Source organism: Labrus bergylta, chromosome 7, assembly GCF_963930695.1.
Source record: "Labrus bergylta chromosome 7, fLabBer1.1, whole genome shotgun sequence".
Lineage (NCBI taxonomy): Eukaryota > Metazoa > Chordata > Actinopteri > Labriformes > Labridae > Labrus > Labrus bergylta.
In genome coordinates, this window is record NC_089201.1 from 15,526,246 (window position 1) to 15,542,993 (window position 16,748).

Below are 16,748 nucleotides of genomic sequence, written 5' to 3' on the forward strand. Positions count from 1 at the left end.
CCGCCAGCTAGCGTTTTGCTCTTGCAGGGTTTCTTTATTTGTCAGACAACACATGGAACAATTAAAATAAAAATTGTGGTTATTAAAAATGTGCAAAAGATTAGCTTAGGATGCAGTGCTCACGATGGCATAGACCAGTGGTTCTCAACTGGTGGGTCGGGACCCAAAAGTGGGTCACAGAGCCGTTTTCAGAGGGTCTCAAATGTGAGGCACACAATTCCACAAAGTATATAACAAACGTGTGATAGATTTAAACTATGACTATTATTCTATAATATACATATTGTTCTTGTTTTCTCTGTCTCTTGATCTATCTAATAAAGAACACCGTCTTGTGTCTGTACTGTATCACATGTTGTTGTCTCAGCAGAGTTTTGTCATCTAAAAAGTCTCTCCTCCTTCATCAAGGTCGAACTGAAAACTTGCTGCCATCAACATCATTAACAAACTGCTTTGTTTTCCAGAAACAAAAAATAAAAAAATAAAAAATAAAAATCACACAAAACAGCCACGTCTGCGTAAAAATAACACGACATTAAACGGCTGAACCCACACACACACACACACACACACACACACACACACCTCTGGCTGTTAGCAGTTAATAAATAAAGGAAATGAGCAGAGAGAGCTCATTAATATCAGTGAAGGTGAGTCGCTAACAGCCTCAGGAGGCTGCTGCAGTTTATACAGGAAATGAACGGAGGGAGAAACCAGCGCTAACACTTAAGCTAACACACACACACACACACACACACACACACACACACACACACACACGCACACACACATGCACAAACGCAAACGGTGAAATTTGCCTCTCCAAATATTTGAACATATCTACACACAGATTAAAATTAAACAAAAAAAAAATCATGCCCCAGAATAAAACCTGGATTTTTCCACTGAAGTACAACAATGATTTAAAACTACTTTTACCATTCTGTTTCAGACGTTGAATTATTCAACTTTAACTAATTATAAAACACAACAAAACTGGGCGCCTCCTCCTGGGCTCATCGCCCCTAGAAGCTCACACTCACCGAAGGACGTAGTGTGTATGTTTACAGTCTGTAGCTGCACTGCAAGCTAGAACAAGCAGGTGTTTTTCACCTGCCTGTCCAACAGACCAACTCTGCGTCTGTGGATGAAAGCCAACACAAGTTTCACCCTCGTTTTGGAAGGAGCCTGCTTGGCGTTTCACCTTACTGTGATTACATTTTCTATTCTGACGCTACGTCCACATCCATATTTGCAGGTTTGAATGGTGTCAAGTCACTGAATCGCTTCCATGCCTAAACTCACCTGTCTACTGTCATTGGCTGGTGGAAACACACCAGCTCTCCGCCCACAAACAAGTCAACCAATATGATCCAAAACAGTAAAATCCAGTCAGAGAACAGGCTCTCTGTAGACACACCCTGCATCTCAGTTCTCTTAAATGCTGTCTCCTCGTGTCCTCGCTCCTCGGCCGATCCGGAAGTAGTTTTAGACCTGCCATGTTAAGGATCGTCCCAAAGCTCTTGTAACTGAACGGAGGAGAGAGAATCGAGAAGAGAGGAGAGAGACCTGAAGAGCGATGACCGAGGATACAGGAGAGCTGACTTTGCAGAAGTCTTTTTACTGACAGGCACGCCCCCTTATCGAATATCACTCATTGACTGGACGCTGCAGCGGATCAAACTTCAATGAAACTTATCAGCATGAGCGGAGAGCAATAACGGGGAAGAGACAGACTCTAAAAAGACGCTAAACAGAGCGTTGGACATTTAAACAGACTGTAAACATCTGTCAGTGTGTAAAGAGTCAGTCTGTGATGAGCTGGGGTTAAAAAAGTGTTTGACATGAGGAGTAACAACGAAATATGAAGCATAAGTTATATAAAACCAATATAATGTAGTGTAGACCGATCTCTCCCAACTTTATATTTGATTTGTTTTTGATTCACTGTCAAACAAAAAGTCTGTTTGTATGAAGTGTTAAAATGATGAGATGAGATGAGATTCAACTTTATTGTCATTACACATATACAAGTATAGAGTAACGAAATGAGGTTTGGCATCTCACCAGAAGTGCAAATAAGCAGAAAGTGCAAGAGTCTGTGCTATGTACAGTAATTACAAAATTTACAGATGTAGACTAAAAAAGTGAATTATTAGGTATATATGGATGGCTGGATTAATGGGAAATCAAATGATCATAAGCGATTCCTTCATAACTATAACAGGTAGGTTATAGTTTCTTTTCATGATCAGTCAGACTGTCCGTTTTAATTTATTATATTGAGAATGAACGGCTGACAGCGTGGGAGTCGTCTGTCGGTCAGAAACACGTTTTACATTCATCATTATGTTAAAGAAGTTTCATATCAGACTGATCATTAATGAGCTTCGTGTTTGAAAAATGTCACGTTTTCTTTCTCTATTTAGAACTTTAAAAATAATTTCCCGTGTTCCTAGGACATCATAAAATATCTTTGTTTATGAAATGCAGAGTTCATTATCAAATGATTAGTCAAAAATAAATAAACAATTCAATATTAAATATTTTTGTCTGTAGAAATGGTCCTTTTGGTTTTAAGCAGACTGCAGGTTGTTCTTCATGTACAGGTGTTTGCTATCAGGTAACATAAAGAGACTAAACACTGCTACTGTGTGTATTTTATTAGAAATAATACAGTTCATATTTGTGCGGACATAAACAGCTGTTTAAGTCGACTGACAGCTGAACGTGATCAGCTGATGTCATCATCACAAACGGACGTCGCTTCACCTGACGCTACAGAGGAAAGGACGTTTCATGTCTCTTAAAACATATCTCCTCATTTCCTCTCTCCTCGTTTCCTTGCATCTCTCCATGCATCTCTGGTGGGAGGGACTATGATGCAAGTGGAGGACACTTGGATGCAATTAAGGGAACTGGGATGTACCCACAGTCACCACACAGTGTGTGTGTATGTGTGTGTGTGTGTGTGTGTGTGTGTGTGTGTGTGTGTGTGCGTGCGTGCGTGCGTGCGTGCGTGCGTGCGTGCGTGCGTGTGTGCGTGTGTGTGCGTGCGTGCGTGCGACCTTGCCTGGACTAATGATTTTCACAGAGGACATGGGGGATGAGGAGAGGGCAGCCTGTTTGTCTACCTCTAATGAGTCATAAACAATTTGAGCAGAAGGAAGTCCATCAGGACCTTAATTAGTGACACACACGCACACACACACACACACACACACACACACACACACACACACACACACACACACACACACACACACATGCACACACACACACACACACACGCACACACACACACATTCACACATTTCTGCTGTAAAATCTGCTTTTTGCCTGTTGTGTGTATGTGACTTCCGGTGCGCCTGGAGCCAGCCTCTAGTGGACACTCGATGAACTGCAGGATTTTGCACTTCTTCATTGGCTTCATTTTTCAAGACTGGAGGTTTCTGCTCGGGACAGATTTAAACTTCATTGCGACGTGAAATATAACAAACAATGAGGCTTTTTAAAAATGTTAACTGTAAACCTGAGCTGCTGCCCGGTAAAGAGAAACAAATAAACACAAAGCAAAGCTGATCTATTTCTGTCTGATTTCATCCAAAGCTCAGGTCTCAGGTTCTGAGCCTAGCTGATCCAGGATAAGTCTGAACGCGGCGTCTGTGCCACGGCTTTGATCTGCCTCATGGCGGTCAGAGAGCGCCCACATGGAGATGATGAATCTACTTTCTCTACTCTAAGAGGTGGCTGTGGCTCAGTTGGTAGAGTCATCGCCTCTCAACCAGATGGCCAAGAGTTCAATCCCCAGCTGGGCAACATGTCCAATGTGTCCTTTGGCAAGACACTTGACCCAAAGTTGCTCCCACTGCTTAGTGGTGGTGTATGAATGGGATTAGTTACTTCTGATGGTGGATGGATGCACACATGGATCAGTGTGTGAATGGGTGGGTTGTTTTACTTCAATTAATGCCATGATCCAAATTATAACAACAACAATAATAATATTCTTGTTCACCTTTTTATATGAATTTTTTTTTAGTTTTAGTTTTAGTTTTCTTTTATTTATTAATGAAGTGTCTTTTTCTGCATTTTGAAATGATTCCTCCACAATCCACCTTAACAAGTCAGACATCTTTGTCAGCTTGTATTTTTTTTTAAAGTTGTGTGGGTGTTTGAATGGAGCTCAGGTTAGTCTCAGCAGGTCTGTGCAGGTGAACGAGGCACAGCTGGAGCACCGTGAGGTCAATCAGACGTTGGGCGGAGCCACATATCAGCCTTATAAAGCCTCCTGCAGCCTAGGGCCAAGGTGTTTTCTGAGAGGAAGCTTAAAAAAAAAAAAATTCAGCATGGAGCTGTGTGTTCAATTTTTTCTCTGTCTCTTGTTTGGATTGTCAGCAGCTCAGTGGAAGTGGAACCAGTTTGGAAACCAGGCACCACAGAAGACCGGAGTCAAGAAACCAGCAGGTATGTGTGAACCACAGCATTCTCTGTAACATAGATCAAGAAAAGTGTTGATTGTCCACCCAGTCTGAGACCGAGACAAGGCCAAGTAAAAATGCTTTTGATGACGAGACCAAGACCTCCAAAAAGTGGTCTTGAGACCACGACTGAAATAGAGTATTACAACACTGTCTTTACATACTGTGTATATAACGGCTACACAGACCTAAAGAAGACTTGCCAAGATGGTTGACAGATTTGAAAAAATACACAAATTACCTAGAGGAATCCAAAGTGTTTTTCAGCTAAAATGTTGCCCATGTTATATACTGTTTATTATAACTTTGCCTTATTCAGCTGCTTCTAAGTATACTGGTCTCATTACTGCCCCTTTGTGGCTGGTGTGCAGAAAACATCCACCTTAAGTTTGATGTGAGCTACAGTCGTAATGAGCCAAAATAAATTAATTTCATACTTTTAATGAAATGTTAACAAAAGAGACCGGATGGAGTGAGTTGCTTCTTGCCTCGGCATTTAAGGTTAAAACTATTTTAATTCATTGATCTGAGTCAGTTTCCGATGTCGAGAATCAACTTTTCCTCCTAGATAACCTCCAGGAGAAGCAGTCCTTCCATGAACCGTTATCCTGGAGGTTTCCAATGCCGCCCCCGGAGGACGAGCCTCACTACCCTCCAGAGTTCGAGCTGAAGGTCCCAACAGCAGCCGACAGCGTCAGCGCCGTCTGTGGGGAGCGCTCTGTCCGTGTGGAGGCCAAAAAAGATCTGCTGGGCATCGGGAAACCTGTCCTGACTTCAGACGTGACGCTAGGAGGATGTCCGGCCACAGGAGAGGACGCTGGCACTCAAGTCCTGATCTTTGAGTCGGAGCTGCACGGATGTGGGAGCCAGCTGATGGTAAGAGTTTAACAAGAACAACATGGCTGACCCCATATACTGCTGCCAGCCAGCAGGGGGCGCTAAACTTGCATTGTTGTATTTTAAACTCTTTCAGATGACTGAGGACTGGTTCATCTACGCCTTCACGCTGCATTACACCCCCACTCCTCTGGGAAACGCTCAGATCGTCCAAACCGGAGACGTGTCAGTCAGCATCCAGTGTCAATACCAGAGGTCTGATTTAGACACTCTGAACCAGAACAACTGAATTTATCTTGCAGTATCATGTCATTGAAATGTTTTACTTTTAATGTGTGTCTCCTCTTAAGGACATGACGTTTAAGTGTTTCTGTTTGTAGGAAACACGATGTGAGCAGCGACGTGTTTAAGCCGACCTGGACGCCATTCAGCGACACCAAAGCTTCAGAGGAAAACCTCTACTTCGACTTCAGAATCATGACTGGTGAGTTTTTGTTGGAACTAATTCATGATGGAAGGTAACTTTCTTAAAAGTGTTGTGGTCAAGAGGTTCTACTTAACCTCTAAAGAGTTCGGCCCTGTGTCCACCTAGCGGTTTTTTTTTCTTCTTCTGGGCAGAAAAGCGCTGGCTGTGCACTCGGGTGTGTTAGCATGAAGTGTAGGTGCTCTAAGAAAAATACTAAATGGCCATCCTGTCTCCATGACAACAGTCTGTTCACAACAGCCGCTGTATGACTGACACGGCTCTCTTACTTTTTACTGCATGTTTTATATTTGAGATCGTCTTTTTATCAGATACGGCGCGAGGAGGATGTGGGTACAAGACACGATCTGTAGGTGGAAATCATCCGGGGAATACCATAAATTTAGATAAGAGCGCTGGTGACATCAACAGCGCCTTTCTTAAAAGTTTCAAGATTTTCTATTTGAGCGCTTGGAGCTGATGCACAAAAGGCAGAGAGCTTGGAGGAAAAAAACCGCTGGGCGCTGCGCTCTTTCTCCAGGCGACTGCCTGCTGCTACAAACGCTCTTTACTCATTGAAAACAAGTGAAACAAGATGCTGGCGCTTAATAAAAAAACGCTAGATGGACACAGGGCCTGAGATGTTTTATTTGTGGAATGTATTTGCTTTTTCCGTTTGATTGCCTTTGAATTTTATTGGATTTTCTTAATGACTTCTTCCCACTTCACAGATGATTGGCAGTTCTCTCGCCCGTCCTCTGCCTTCCTGCTGGGAGACATGATGAAGTTTGAAGTTTCGGTCAAACAGTTTCATCACGCTCCTCTCAGAGTGATGGTCGACAACTGCGTGGCCACTGTTGTCCCGAACATGGACACGGTCCCTCGATACTCCTTCCTTGGAAACAACGGGTCAGTCAACCAGGTCAAACACACATGACCTTGATTTTGTGACATCACACACAACCTGTTGCATTCTTGTGTCTGACATTCTTGGGTGTTGCAGTCAGGTGTCTTGTCTGTCTGATGATCTGTGTTGTGTTCAGGTGTCTTATCTCATCCTAGCTTTGTGTGTTGTGTTCAGGCACATTCTCTGTCCCATGTGACATTGTCTGAGAGTCTGGTTTTTTTTTTTTTGTTTGTTTTTGGTCAAGTATGATTTGTCTTAATAGCCCTTTGTGTTGCGTTCAGGTGCCTGTTTGACAGCCAACTAACTGGCTCCAGCTCTCAGTTCCTTCCACGGTCTCAGGACGACAGACTGCAGTTTGAGTTGGAGGCGTTCAGGTTCCAGCAGGACCACAGCGGCATGGCGAGTCCTTATACGCGTCACGTTAACTATTCTTGCATTTCAAACTGTATCACCTGTCTGAATATCCATTACTTTTCAGTTAATTTTAAATGTAATGCTGTCTTCTTAGATGTACATCACCTGCAGTGTGAGAGCCACAGCAGCGTCTGCAGCTGTTGACGCAACAAACAAGGCCTGCTCATTCTCCAACGGGTAAAACACTACAACTCCCATCATCCAGTCTGCTACAAACAACACAAAACATTATTCTCAAGGGACTGCCATGATTGAAAAGATTGGTGCAGATTTTATTCTTTAAAAGGTTGTATGATCTCAAATATATCATTCTGAACATTGCTGTAACTTTACCTCTCTCAATCCCGGGTTTCACTGAGCAGAAAGCCAATAAAAAGTGAACAAAGATCAATGATTCCTAAGGACCGCTTCTCGAGGTCATCATGGGGCAGCGCTATGTGCAGACAGCAGCTGCAAAAAAACAGCCTTGAAATTACTTTAAAAATCCACAGCATATTTTATAACTTCATAAACTCTTTTTTTTTTTTTTTTTTTTTTTTTTGGGGCCTAATCAGTCATTCCCTGCCTGGGAAGTGCTAATGCTAGCTCTTTAGCCCATATCTGGAAAGTGGAAATAAATGTGAACTGGACTGCTTGGTGGAAAAGGGGCTTTTGATCCGTCCCTTAAACGCCTCTTAATTAAGCCAAATGTGTCTTTTTTTTTTTTTTTTTTTTTTTTTTTTTTTTTTTAAAAGAACAAATTGTTTTACTCACTTCCTTAATGCTCAAAGATGGAGGAACCGGTTACCAATTTAATAAAAATTATTTTATTTCATATAATTGATGGGTACAAAAGTAAAGCATTTTCTTTGTCCTCAACACTTTAATTATTTTCTATTTAGCCAATTCCTTTTTCACACCCACTGTTATTTAATGCTTCATTGTGTGACTCTTATTTCACCCTGCTGCTATTTGGCGCTTTATTCTGGAAGAAATTCTTCCAGAATAAAAAGTTTTATCTGATTTTTATTCTTAGAAATCAGAGTTGTACAATAACAAAATAAAATGTAGCATCAGTGACTAATGTATTACACAAGTCCCTTAAATTCAAAAGATGTGAAAATTATGATGTTATTCTGAGTCTTTGATCAGTTTGATGAAGCCAAGCTTATGAATGACAGGTGGAGGGAGGCCAGTGGCAGACATGACGCGTGTACCTGCTGTGATACAGACTGTGGAGCACGAGGGCAGAGTCAACCGCCAGGAACAGGTAAGATAAACCAAGACTTTGCTGCTGACTTTCTTTAACTGCGTTCTGACTGCTTGCAGATTATATACACAGCAGAATCAAGTTTATGCTTTTATGACAATACAACAAAGTGGAGAAATAAGATGTGACTATAGTGTAGTTTTTGGTGCATTTTACAGTCATGTTATTTTATAACATGCATTAAGGTTTATGTTTGTATGTTGCAGGTACTCTGTGGCAGCATGAATCAGCTGTTGGTCCAATCAAAGTGGAGGACAGACTTCTACGGTGAAAAAACAACCCAGAAACTTTTCTACTAAATGAATGAGACTTAAGTTCTCCTCTAATATTCTGATCTGGTTGTTGTCTGCAGGTTTTCAATCAGAGAAAACTGAATATTCAGGGTACTGATTTGAGAAAAATAAAAAGGTTCACTCTTTCATGATGACATAACTGCTGTTTTCACAAATGCATTTCTAGATAATTTCAGGAGAAACGCCCCTGAAATCCTCATGTGGTTGGTCACGCATGAAACAAGGCAACAGTCCACCACACGATGCTAAAATGAGACTGTTTACCTCTGTATCTATGCTGTGAGTGTAAACGAATCACAAAGTCAACAAAAGAGCGGAGAAGAACAAACTGGAAAACATCAGGCAGAAGTTTAAATGCAGAGAGCAAAACTATCTCGAGCATACAGTCTCTATGGTCTTCCACCGTTTTCAGGAAATACTATAAATGTCACCACCCCCTCGGACCTGTCCGGTCTCTGGTCCTTCATGCTGTGGTGAGCAGAGTTTACTCGACTCGGTGGGCCGGCAGGGTCCGGGCGCCATGCTGGGACAGCTGCTCTGCCACTTCACCCATCGTCCATTTTAGATGACATCACCTGAGTGGACGCAGCTGGAGTAGCTGTCATCATGCATCACAGAGAGGGTGGGGCAAAGTGCCTCATCTGTTTTCTATATATAACCCTGACCTCCACCCTCCTGCTCCTCCTCCACGTGAAGCTGCCTTGTTCCCTCGCCGCGGTTGGAGTGTCGCAGGCAGCTGCATCCATCACGGTCCGGAGAGGAGGTTCCTGTCAGACTCATCCATCTCTACGCTCTGTCTCTCAGGGGAGGAGAGGGACGTCTGTGTGACCTGAAACTCAGAGGTCACGGGGTCAAAGCCTAAACAATTAAAGTCTAACATAAAATAAAACTCAGTGGTAGTCTTCTTATTTGTTCTCTAAAGTTGAATGCCAGAGGGGTGTTAGTCTGACAACAGGAAGTAAGAAACATCAATTTTTCCAGTAAGAAAACGTTTACCTCGTAATTCAATAACTGACTTTACTCCTGACTGAGACTAAAAGTTATTAGTTCTGGTTCTTGGTGTGGACAACGCTACAGTGCAGAGCAGACCACCAATTACTCATGAAAAATCCAAAACCCAAATGTCTGATACTTTCCAACCAATCAGATTTATTTCATGTGAAGTTACGCAGTTTGGACCTCAAACGATACAAAGAAACTGAACAAAACACGTGTTTAAAAAGCGCCTCAGACTATTTGACCCAAAATAAAATTCCCTTGCACACATTCACGACCCACTGAGAACAGCTCCATGACCCACTGTTGGGTCCTGACCCACCAGGTGAGAACCTCTCCTATAAAAGAGTCATTAGGGTTTTTCTGATGGAGCACTGTAGCTCTTAAACGAGAGCAGGAAGGTTTTTGATAAGCTGAATGTGCAGGGAGCATTTTGACTAAAGATCTTTGTTGCACTCTGTTGTTTAATTTTTATTCCTTAAACTGTAAATTAACCTTTTTTTTAAAGAGTAGTAAAAGACAAGTAGAGTGAAAAAAAAAAGATGTGTCAGTTAATAAATGTTACATGTTTTTTTAATCTATTTTGTTACAGTTAAAAGGATGAATAATTGATCAAGCATCTAAAACCCAACATGTTGCATATCTTCATTTAAAAAGCTTCTGCTTCAGAGTAGAAGTATAGAGCTGTTTTTTTTTCTTGATGTCATCTTAACATCAGTTTAGTATTTTCTGTTAACCTCAGTTTAGAAAAGAATGAAATGTAACTAGAGTAAACGTTAATAAGATCGGCTGACTGAGTGGACTTTGACTTTAACAACAAAAAACCCAACGAGAGTAAATATGGGAGTCAAAATCAATGAATTTAAAAAAAAGATATGTGCAGTTACATTTTTGGAGTTAAGTTGAATAAATATGTCAGAGTGTGGGAGTCTTCATACCCAAGAAAAAACTAGACTGAAATGAACCAGAGTGGATTGAAACAGAGCTGCGTATGCAGCAACAGCGCCCCCTGCTGCCTCTGAGGAGGAGGTGCAGGAAAATGAACTGCACATCCTGGGAAACCTGCAAACACTCATCACTCATCAATCAATCTTTATTTGTACAGCGCCAATTCATAACGAATGTTATCTCGAGACACTTTACAAACCTCCTGGGATAAAAAAAAGTAAGTTTAAATCAGCTGATGGTCTCAACAAGCTGGGTTTGGTTTCAGTCACAAACACTTCTGTTTCCATCAACAAAAAATAAAAAAAATGTATTTAACGCATTTAGTATCATATCATAATTAAGTTTGTCAGTGTCGATCATAAACGAGCATGAAAACATAAGTATATGTTGACCAGGGTGAGGTGTGTTTAACCAGATCTAGTGTTTTTCTTATTCCAGGTTATAGTGTCTGTAGGTGAGATCGTAAATGTAGGAAGGGTGTTGGTGTTATGAACTATGTTAAAGAAGGACTTCAGTGTAAACAAATGGACTTGCCTTCTGACAATCTGGAAAGTTACCATCACACGATTGTATTGTTTCGACCGCCAAATGAAAATGATCTGTTCTTTAATAATTTATTACTTAACTTTTAATTTGTAAAGGGACCATGTACAATATTAAACATAAATGTTGCAATTTGATGCACTGCACCAGAGTTAGCCTTGGGATAAATATTTACATCTGCAGTACCTCGGCAGTTATCAAATCTATTTTTATTAATTGTGTCAGCTGGATTTGGCCATATTTTTAAACAGTTTAATAATCTATAATAAAAAAAAACTGTTTGTATCTGTTGTTCTCAAAATATATGTTATATGGTATATATGAGTTATTTGTAACAAAAAATGTGAGATTAACATGTTAACTATGACGTCATTCATCATGGTTCATTTAAAGATATATCGCATGAATGTCCAGAAGGTATTTAGTTACACATACAACGTTTTATTGTTAGTTTCCAGTTTCGGGAACTTGTTTTTTTCTCCAGATAAAAGATCAGTCAGAGGACGTGATGACGTCAGTTTAGACGGACGCAGCAGATTCAGATGCGTTCAGGTGCTGCGTGAAACTTTGGAATTTGGGGGATTTCTTTTTGCATAAACAGAGAACAGTTCACCGAGGGAGGGTGATGGCTGTTAATGTGTTTGGCTTTTGACTGTGAAGAAACTACATTTTTGTAAGATCTTCCTTCATTTCTTTATTCTTCTTGTCAAATTGCGTGAAATCGCCTGCATCTTCATTTATTTGCTATGCACATATTGTGTCTTAGGACTCTTTGTTCAGAGATGTTGCTTTCAACAGGCAAGGTAAGGAACTGCTTGGAGCCCCAGGCCAGTAGGGGTGGCCCTGAAGGCTGAGAAATATACGCCACAGAAATGGCTCAAAATGTGCAAAGTTTGCAATGACAGTAAGAAACCTCCCAAGGGACCCCTCATGTGACAGCACTCTTGTTGTGCTGCTAAACGTCTTAGGAAGCAACTCGGGATCAGACTTCAAATGATAAAAATCAAATTTGAAAATTCAGATGCATTTAAATAAATGCTTTTGAATGCATTGTTTGACTACAAAAAATACAATTAAATTTAATTCATCAACTTTGCAGTTTAATCTCCATCTCCAAGTATGCACATTGTATAACATGATTAAAAATAATAAAAGAAAAATACATTAATTGTTTTTAATTTACAGAAAATGCTCCACTAAATAGTTCTCGTAGAATAAATTGGAAAGCAAATTAATGCTTTTTAATTTTCATAAAGGTGCATTGTTTGACTCAAAAGTAAATGAGAATTAATTCATCAAGTTTGCAGTTTAATTTTAATCTCCAAATATGCACATTGTATGACATGATTAAAATTCAGTTCTCATGACTGAAATGGAAAAGCAAATATGAAAATAAAAATGCCTTAACACAAATACTTTTGAGTTTTTCAGATTAAACATGCATCATTTGACTCAAACAAATTAAATCTAAATGCAATCGTATCGTTTGTATTTTAATTTGATCTTTAAGTCAACATGAACATATTCTCTGATGCAATTAAGACTGAATTTTCTTTCAGGTGAATGTAAATATTTTGAAAAACAAATACTTATGTGAACTTTGGAATTTAATTTTCAACATTGGTTGGATTGGCCCTTTGTGATTTTTTGCATGGGGCCCGAGCGGACTCTTGAATCTCCGCTCTCACTCAGTGGAGACGGATGGTCAGGAGCTCCACAGCTGAAACACAACGCCACGGTTGTAAGTAATGGAATCCGTCCAGAAAATGTTATGTTTTGGTCAGTCACCAATGATCTCAAAGTACCAAATTATGAACCTTGAACCCAATAAGCCACAGTAATAAATCTCCATCCCCATGTCTTGACACACCTGAGACAGCCCGGTCAAAGGTTTCTTATTCTGCCTCACTGAGACGAGACGCACTGAAGGACGAAGGACTTATTCACCCTTATAGTATAATCAGACAGCTGCAGGAGGAAATACTGGGAATACGAGGATACTGAGAATACCTACGCTTCAACCTAAAACTGAATCCACAAACTTTAATTGAAAGGGAGTGACTGATGCTGTTCGTCTGCTTTGCTTCAGCTTGACTCTCAGCTAAATGGCGTCCAAGTTGGAGGAATCTCTGTGCTGTCCGGTCTGCCATGACATCTATAAAAATCCAGTCATTCTGTCCTGCAGCCACAGCTTCTGTAAAGACTGTCTGCAGAGCTGGTGGAAGGAGAGGGAAAATCAGGAGTGTCCAGTTTGTAGGAGAAGGCATTCAAAGGCATTACCTATCAACTTGGTTTTAAAGAATCTGTGTGAGATTTTTATGCAGGAGAGAGATCAGAGCACTTCGGACGCTCTCTGTAGCGTGCACTCTGAGAAACTCAAACTCTTCTGTCTGGACCATCAGGAGCCAGTGTGTGTCGTCTGCAGAGATTCAGGAAAACACAGCGAACACAGATACAAACCCATCGATGAAGCCGCTCAACAGCACAAGAAGAAACTTCAGGACACTCTGGAACCCTTGAAGGAGAAGTTAAAGGATTTTAAAGAAGTTCAAGTAAAGTTTGATGAAACAGCAGAACACATTCAGGTCCAGGCGCGACACACAGAGAGAGAGATTAGGGAGCAGTTTAAGAAGCTTCACCGGTTTCTAGAAGAGGAGGAGGAGGCCAGGCTGTGTGCACTGAGGGAGGAAAAGGAGCAGAAGAGTCAGACGATGAAGGAGGAGATGGAGGCTCTGAACGGAGAGATAGCCGCTCTTTCACTCACAGTCAGAGCCACAGAGGACGAGTTGAGAGCCGAAGACGTCTCATTCCTGAAAAACTACAAGGCTGCGGTGGAAAGAGTGCAGCAGTGCACCCTGCTGGAGGATCTACAGCTGCCCTCGGGAGCTCTTATCAACCAGGCCAAACACCTGGGCAACCTGAGCTTCAACATCTGGAAAAAGATGAAGGACATGGTCTCCTACAGTCCTGTGATTCTGGATCCAAACACTGCTTATCCCAAACTCACCCTGTCTGAAGATCTGATCTGTGTGAGAGGAGGAGAGGGACAGCAGCTTCCTGATAATCCGGAGAGGTTCGGTTTATTCTGCTCTGTCCTGGGCTCTGAGGGCTTTAACTCAGGGACTCACAGCTGGGACATCGAGGTTGGAGACAGCACAAACTGGTCTCTGGGTGTGATAGAGTCTGTCGAGAGGGACAGTTTCATACACTCTGGATTATGGACGATACTGCTCAGTTTTAAAACATACAAAGCATCGTCCACATCCCATTCAAACACTGTTCTCTCGGTGAAGACGAAGCTCCAGAGGATCAGAGTGAATCTGGACTGTGACAGAGGTGAGCTGTCATTCTCTGATCTCGACGCTAACACACACATACACACCTTCAGACACACGTTCTCTGAAAAACTGTTTCCATACATCAGGACTGGGGGGGAACACCCGCTGAGGGTTTTACCGGGGACAGTCTCTGTGACTGTAGAAAAAGAAATGCCTCAGTGTGATGATGATGATAATTTTCATCTGAATCTTATTCTCTGATTCTTTTACCGTTGTGTCATCCTCTAGTGGATACTCGTCGAACTGCAGGATTTTGCACTTCGGCATTGGCTTCAATTTTCAACACCGTAAAGCTGCTTGATTGTACAGTGATGTTATGTGTATTTTTCATTTTAGAAATCATGTTGACTTCAAAGTAAACTCCTGCACATTGTCTTACTTGCAAACAAACATCTATGGACAATGTGTCGATGATTCATTTGCCTTTTTTGCCCGATGAAGATCTAGTGTCGAAGTGTCGCCAATAAATGTTTGTTTGCAAGTCAGACAGTGTGCGGGAGTTTATCTTTAAGTTTTGGATGGACTCATTGCTTTCCTACACACCTGTCTTATTAAATGGATGTTCAAAGGGTGGTTTATTTGGGTAAATCATGTTGACCCCAGGAAGAATGGCTGCTGCTATGCAAAAGCTAAAGGGGATCTCAATCAAAACAAAAAATAGAGAATGAAATGTTGTTTTAGTCTGTCTCATTTTTCACCTTTTACTAATCAATCAATGTTTCTACACTTGATCTGAATCAGGATTTATAACTTGTGCTGTGTTGTGTTGATGTATTTGATTTTAACAGAGAATGAGTTTGTCATTGTTGTTAATAATAAACTAATCTTTATTATTATTATTATTCATTGCTGGTGTTATTTTATTGAAGTTTTAAACCTGTGATATGTGAAATGATACAAGTTTATCAGTGTTGACTTTTGTATCAGGGTGAAGAGGAGATAAATGTCATAAAGGAGAAGAGTTTGATCCAGAGATTAAACAGGCACTTGAGAACACGGATTAATCATTGTAGCTTTACAACCTGATAATCATTACATATAAATTATTGCAGACTTTAACCTGGACCGTTTAAAGAATGTAAATTCTGGGTTGTGTTTTTTGTTTTGGATTTTTGAAAATCTTTGAAAATCAGAGAATTGAAAAGACCAAGTACTTTGAGTTTTCTGTTGTATCTTTCATCACTAGAAGTATAGTGATTTACAGAAGATCAAACCAAAGGGCTTAATAGGTACAGAATCTAACGAGGGCTCACAGGGACAATTGAACCTCTTGGCCATGTTAAGTCGATGATTCTTGGAGGTAACATGGCGAACAACTTGGTGATAAAGCCTTGGCTTGGATGAAGTAAATAAATGTAGCATTCCTAATAAACAACAGAACAGAGAAGCGATAAATGACCAAGTTTATGGCTTCATGTGGTCAAATTAAATTATTGAACATATCTAGTTCATCAAAACATCCGATATTCAGTGAACAGTGTGCAGAGCTTCATTACAAACTAATTCAAAGCAAATATGTGAACTGAATATGATTACCACAATATATTCTGGTTTACTGTCTGTGATTGAGAGTGCACATATAGGCCTAAATTAAACACATGCACAAACAGGAGGTCATGCATTAATGGAGAGAAGTCAGAGTGGGGCTCCTTCAGCTGTTGGGGTCTCGGTGGCATCTTTTGAACCGGCGACCCTCCAGTTCCAAACCAGAGGCCCTGCTTGTCAACAGGCAAGGCAAGCTTGGGGCCCCCGGCCAGTTGTGGGCCCTTAAAGGCGGATTAACTTTAAACCACAGCAGTGGCTCAAAATTTACAATGACAGTAGGAAACCTCCCTAAGGGGGCCTCATCTGACAGCACTCACTCTTATAATAGTAAATGACTGAATGATGCTCATCTAGCCATAAATATGGGGGACAGACACTTTAATTACATAACTTCCGCTAAATGTTTTTGTTGGTGTCAGATTATTTATAACATAATGAGGATAAACGCTGTTTGGAAGGGCCCCCTTTGAATTTATGCCTTAGGCCCCAGAGGTCTCTGCAACTGCCACTGTTCCCAACCCAAGTCCCTACAGACTGAGCTACTGCACCTATATCACTCGCATAGAGTTTTAAAGTTCTCCTCACGTCCTGAGGTTGTGTCAGAAAATGTTGATCTGAACTCCAAAACTGCAGTAAAAATAAATAACATTGAAATACAAGAAATTGCAAATAAAATTCTTAAACAATACTCTACTTTAGTCAGTGCCGATTTTGGGGTCGGTTGGGGCCGAAGG

At 41.0% G+C, this 16,748-nt stretch overlaps 2 protein-coding genes across 2 annotated transcripts; both read left to right on the forward strand.

The window, feature by feature from the left end:
* Nucleotides 1-4,305: 4,305 nt before the first annotated feature.
* LOC109985982 (zona pellucida sperm-binding protein 3) lies at nucleotides 4,306-8,775 on the forward strand. The gene is made up of 9 exons (XM_020636458.3): nucleotides 4,306-4,467; nucleotides 5,050-5,357; nucleotides 5,455-5,573; nucleotides 5,699-5,802; nucleotides 6,513-6,690; nucleotides 6,970-7,087; nucleotides 7,197-7,279; nucleotides 8,263-8,351; nucleotides 8,558-8,775. The coding sequence occupies exons 1-9, from the start codon at nucleotides 4,350-4,352 to the stop codon at nucleotides 8,620-8,622; spliced, it is 1,182 nt and encodes a 393-aa protein (XP_020492114.1). The 5' UTR covers nucleotides 4,306-4,349; the 3' UTR covers nucleotides 8,623-8,775.
* A 4,271-nt stretch (nucleotides 8,776-13,046) lies between these two features.
* On the forward strand, nucleotides 13,047-15,311 carry LOC109985981 (E3 ubiquitin-protein ligase TRIM35-like). Its single transcript, XM_020636457.3, has one exon. The coding sequence runs from the start codon at nucleotides 13,237-13,239 to the stop codon at nucleotides 14,668-14,670; it is 1,434 nt and encodes a 477-aa protein (XP_020492113.2). The 5' UTR covers nucleotides 13,047-13,236; the 3' UTR covers nucleotides 14,671-15,311.
* The last annotated feature ends 1,437 nt before the right edge of the window (nucleotides 15,312-16,748 follow it).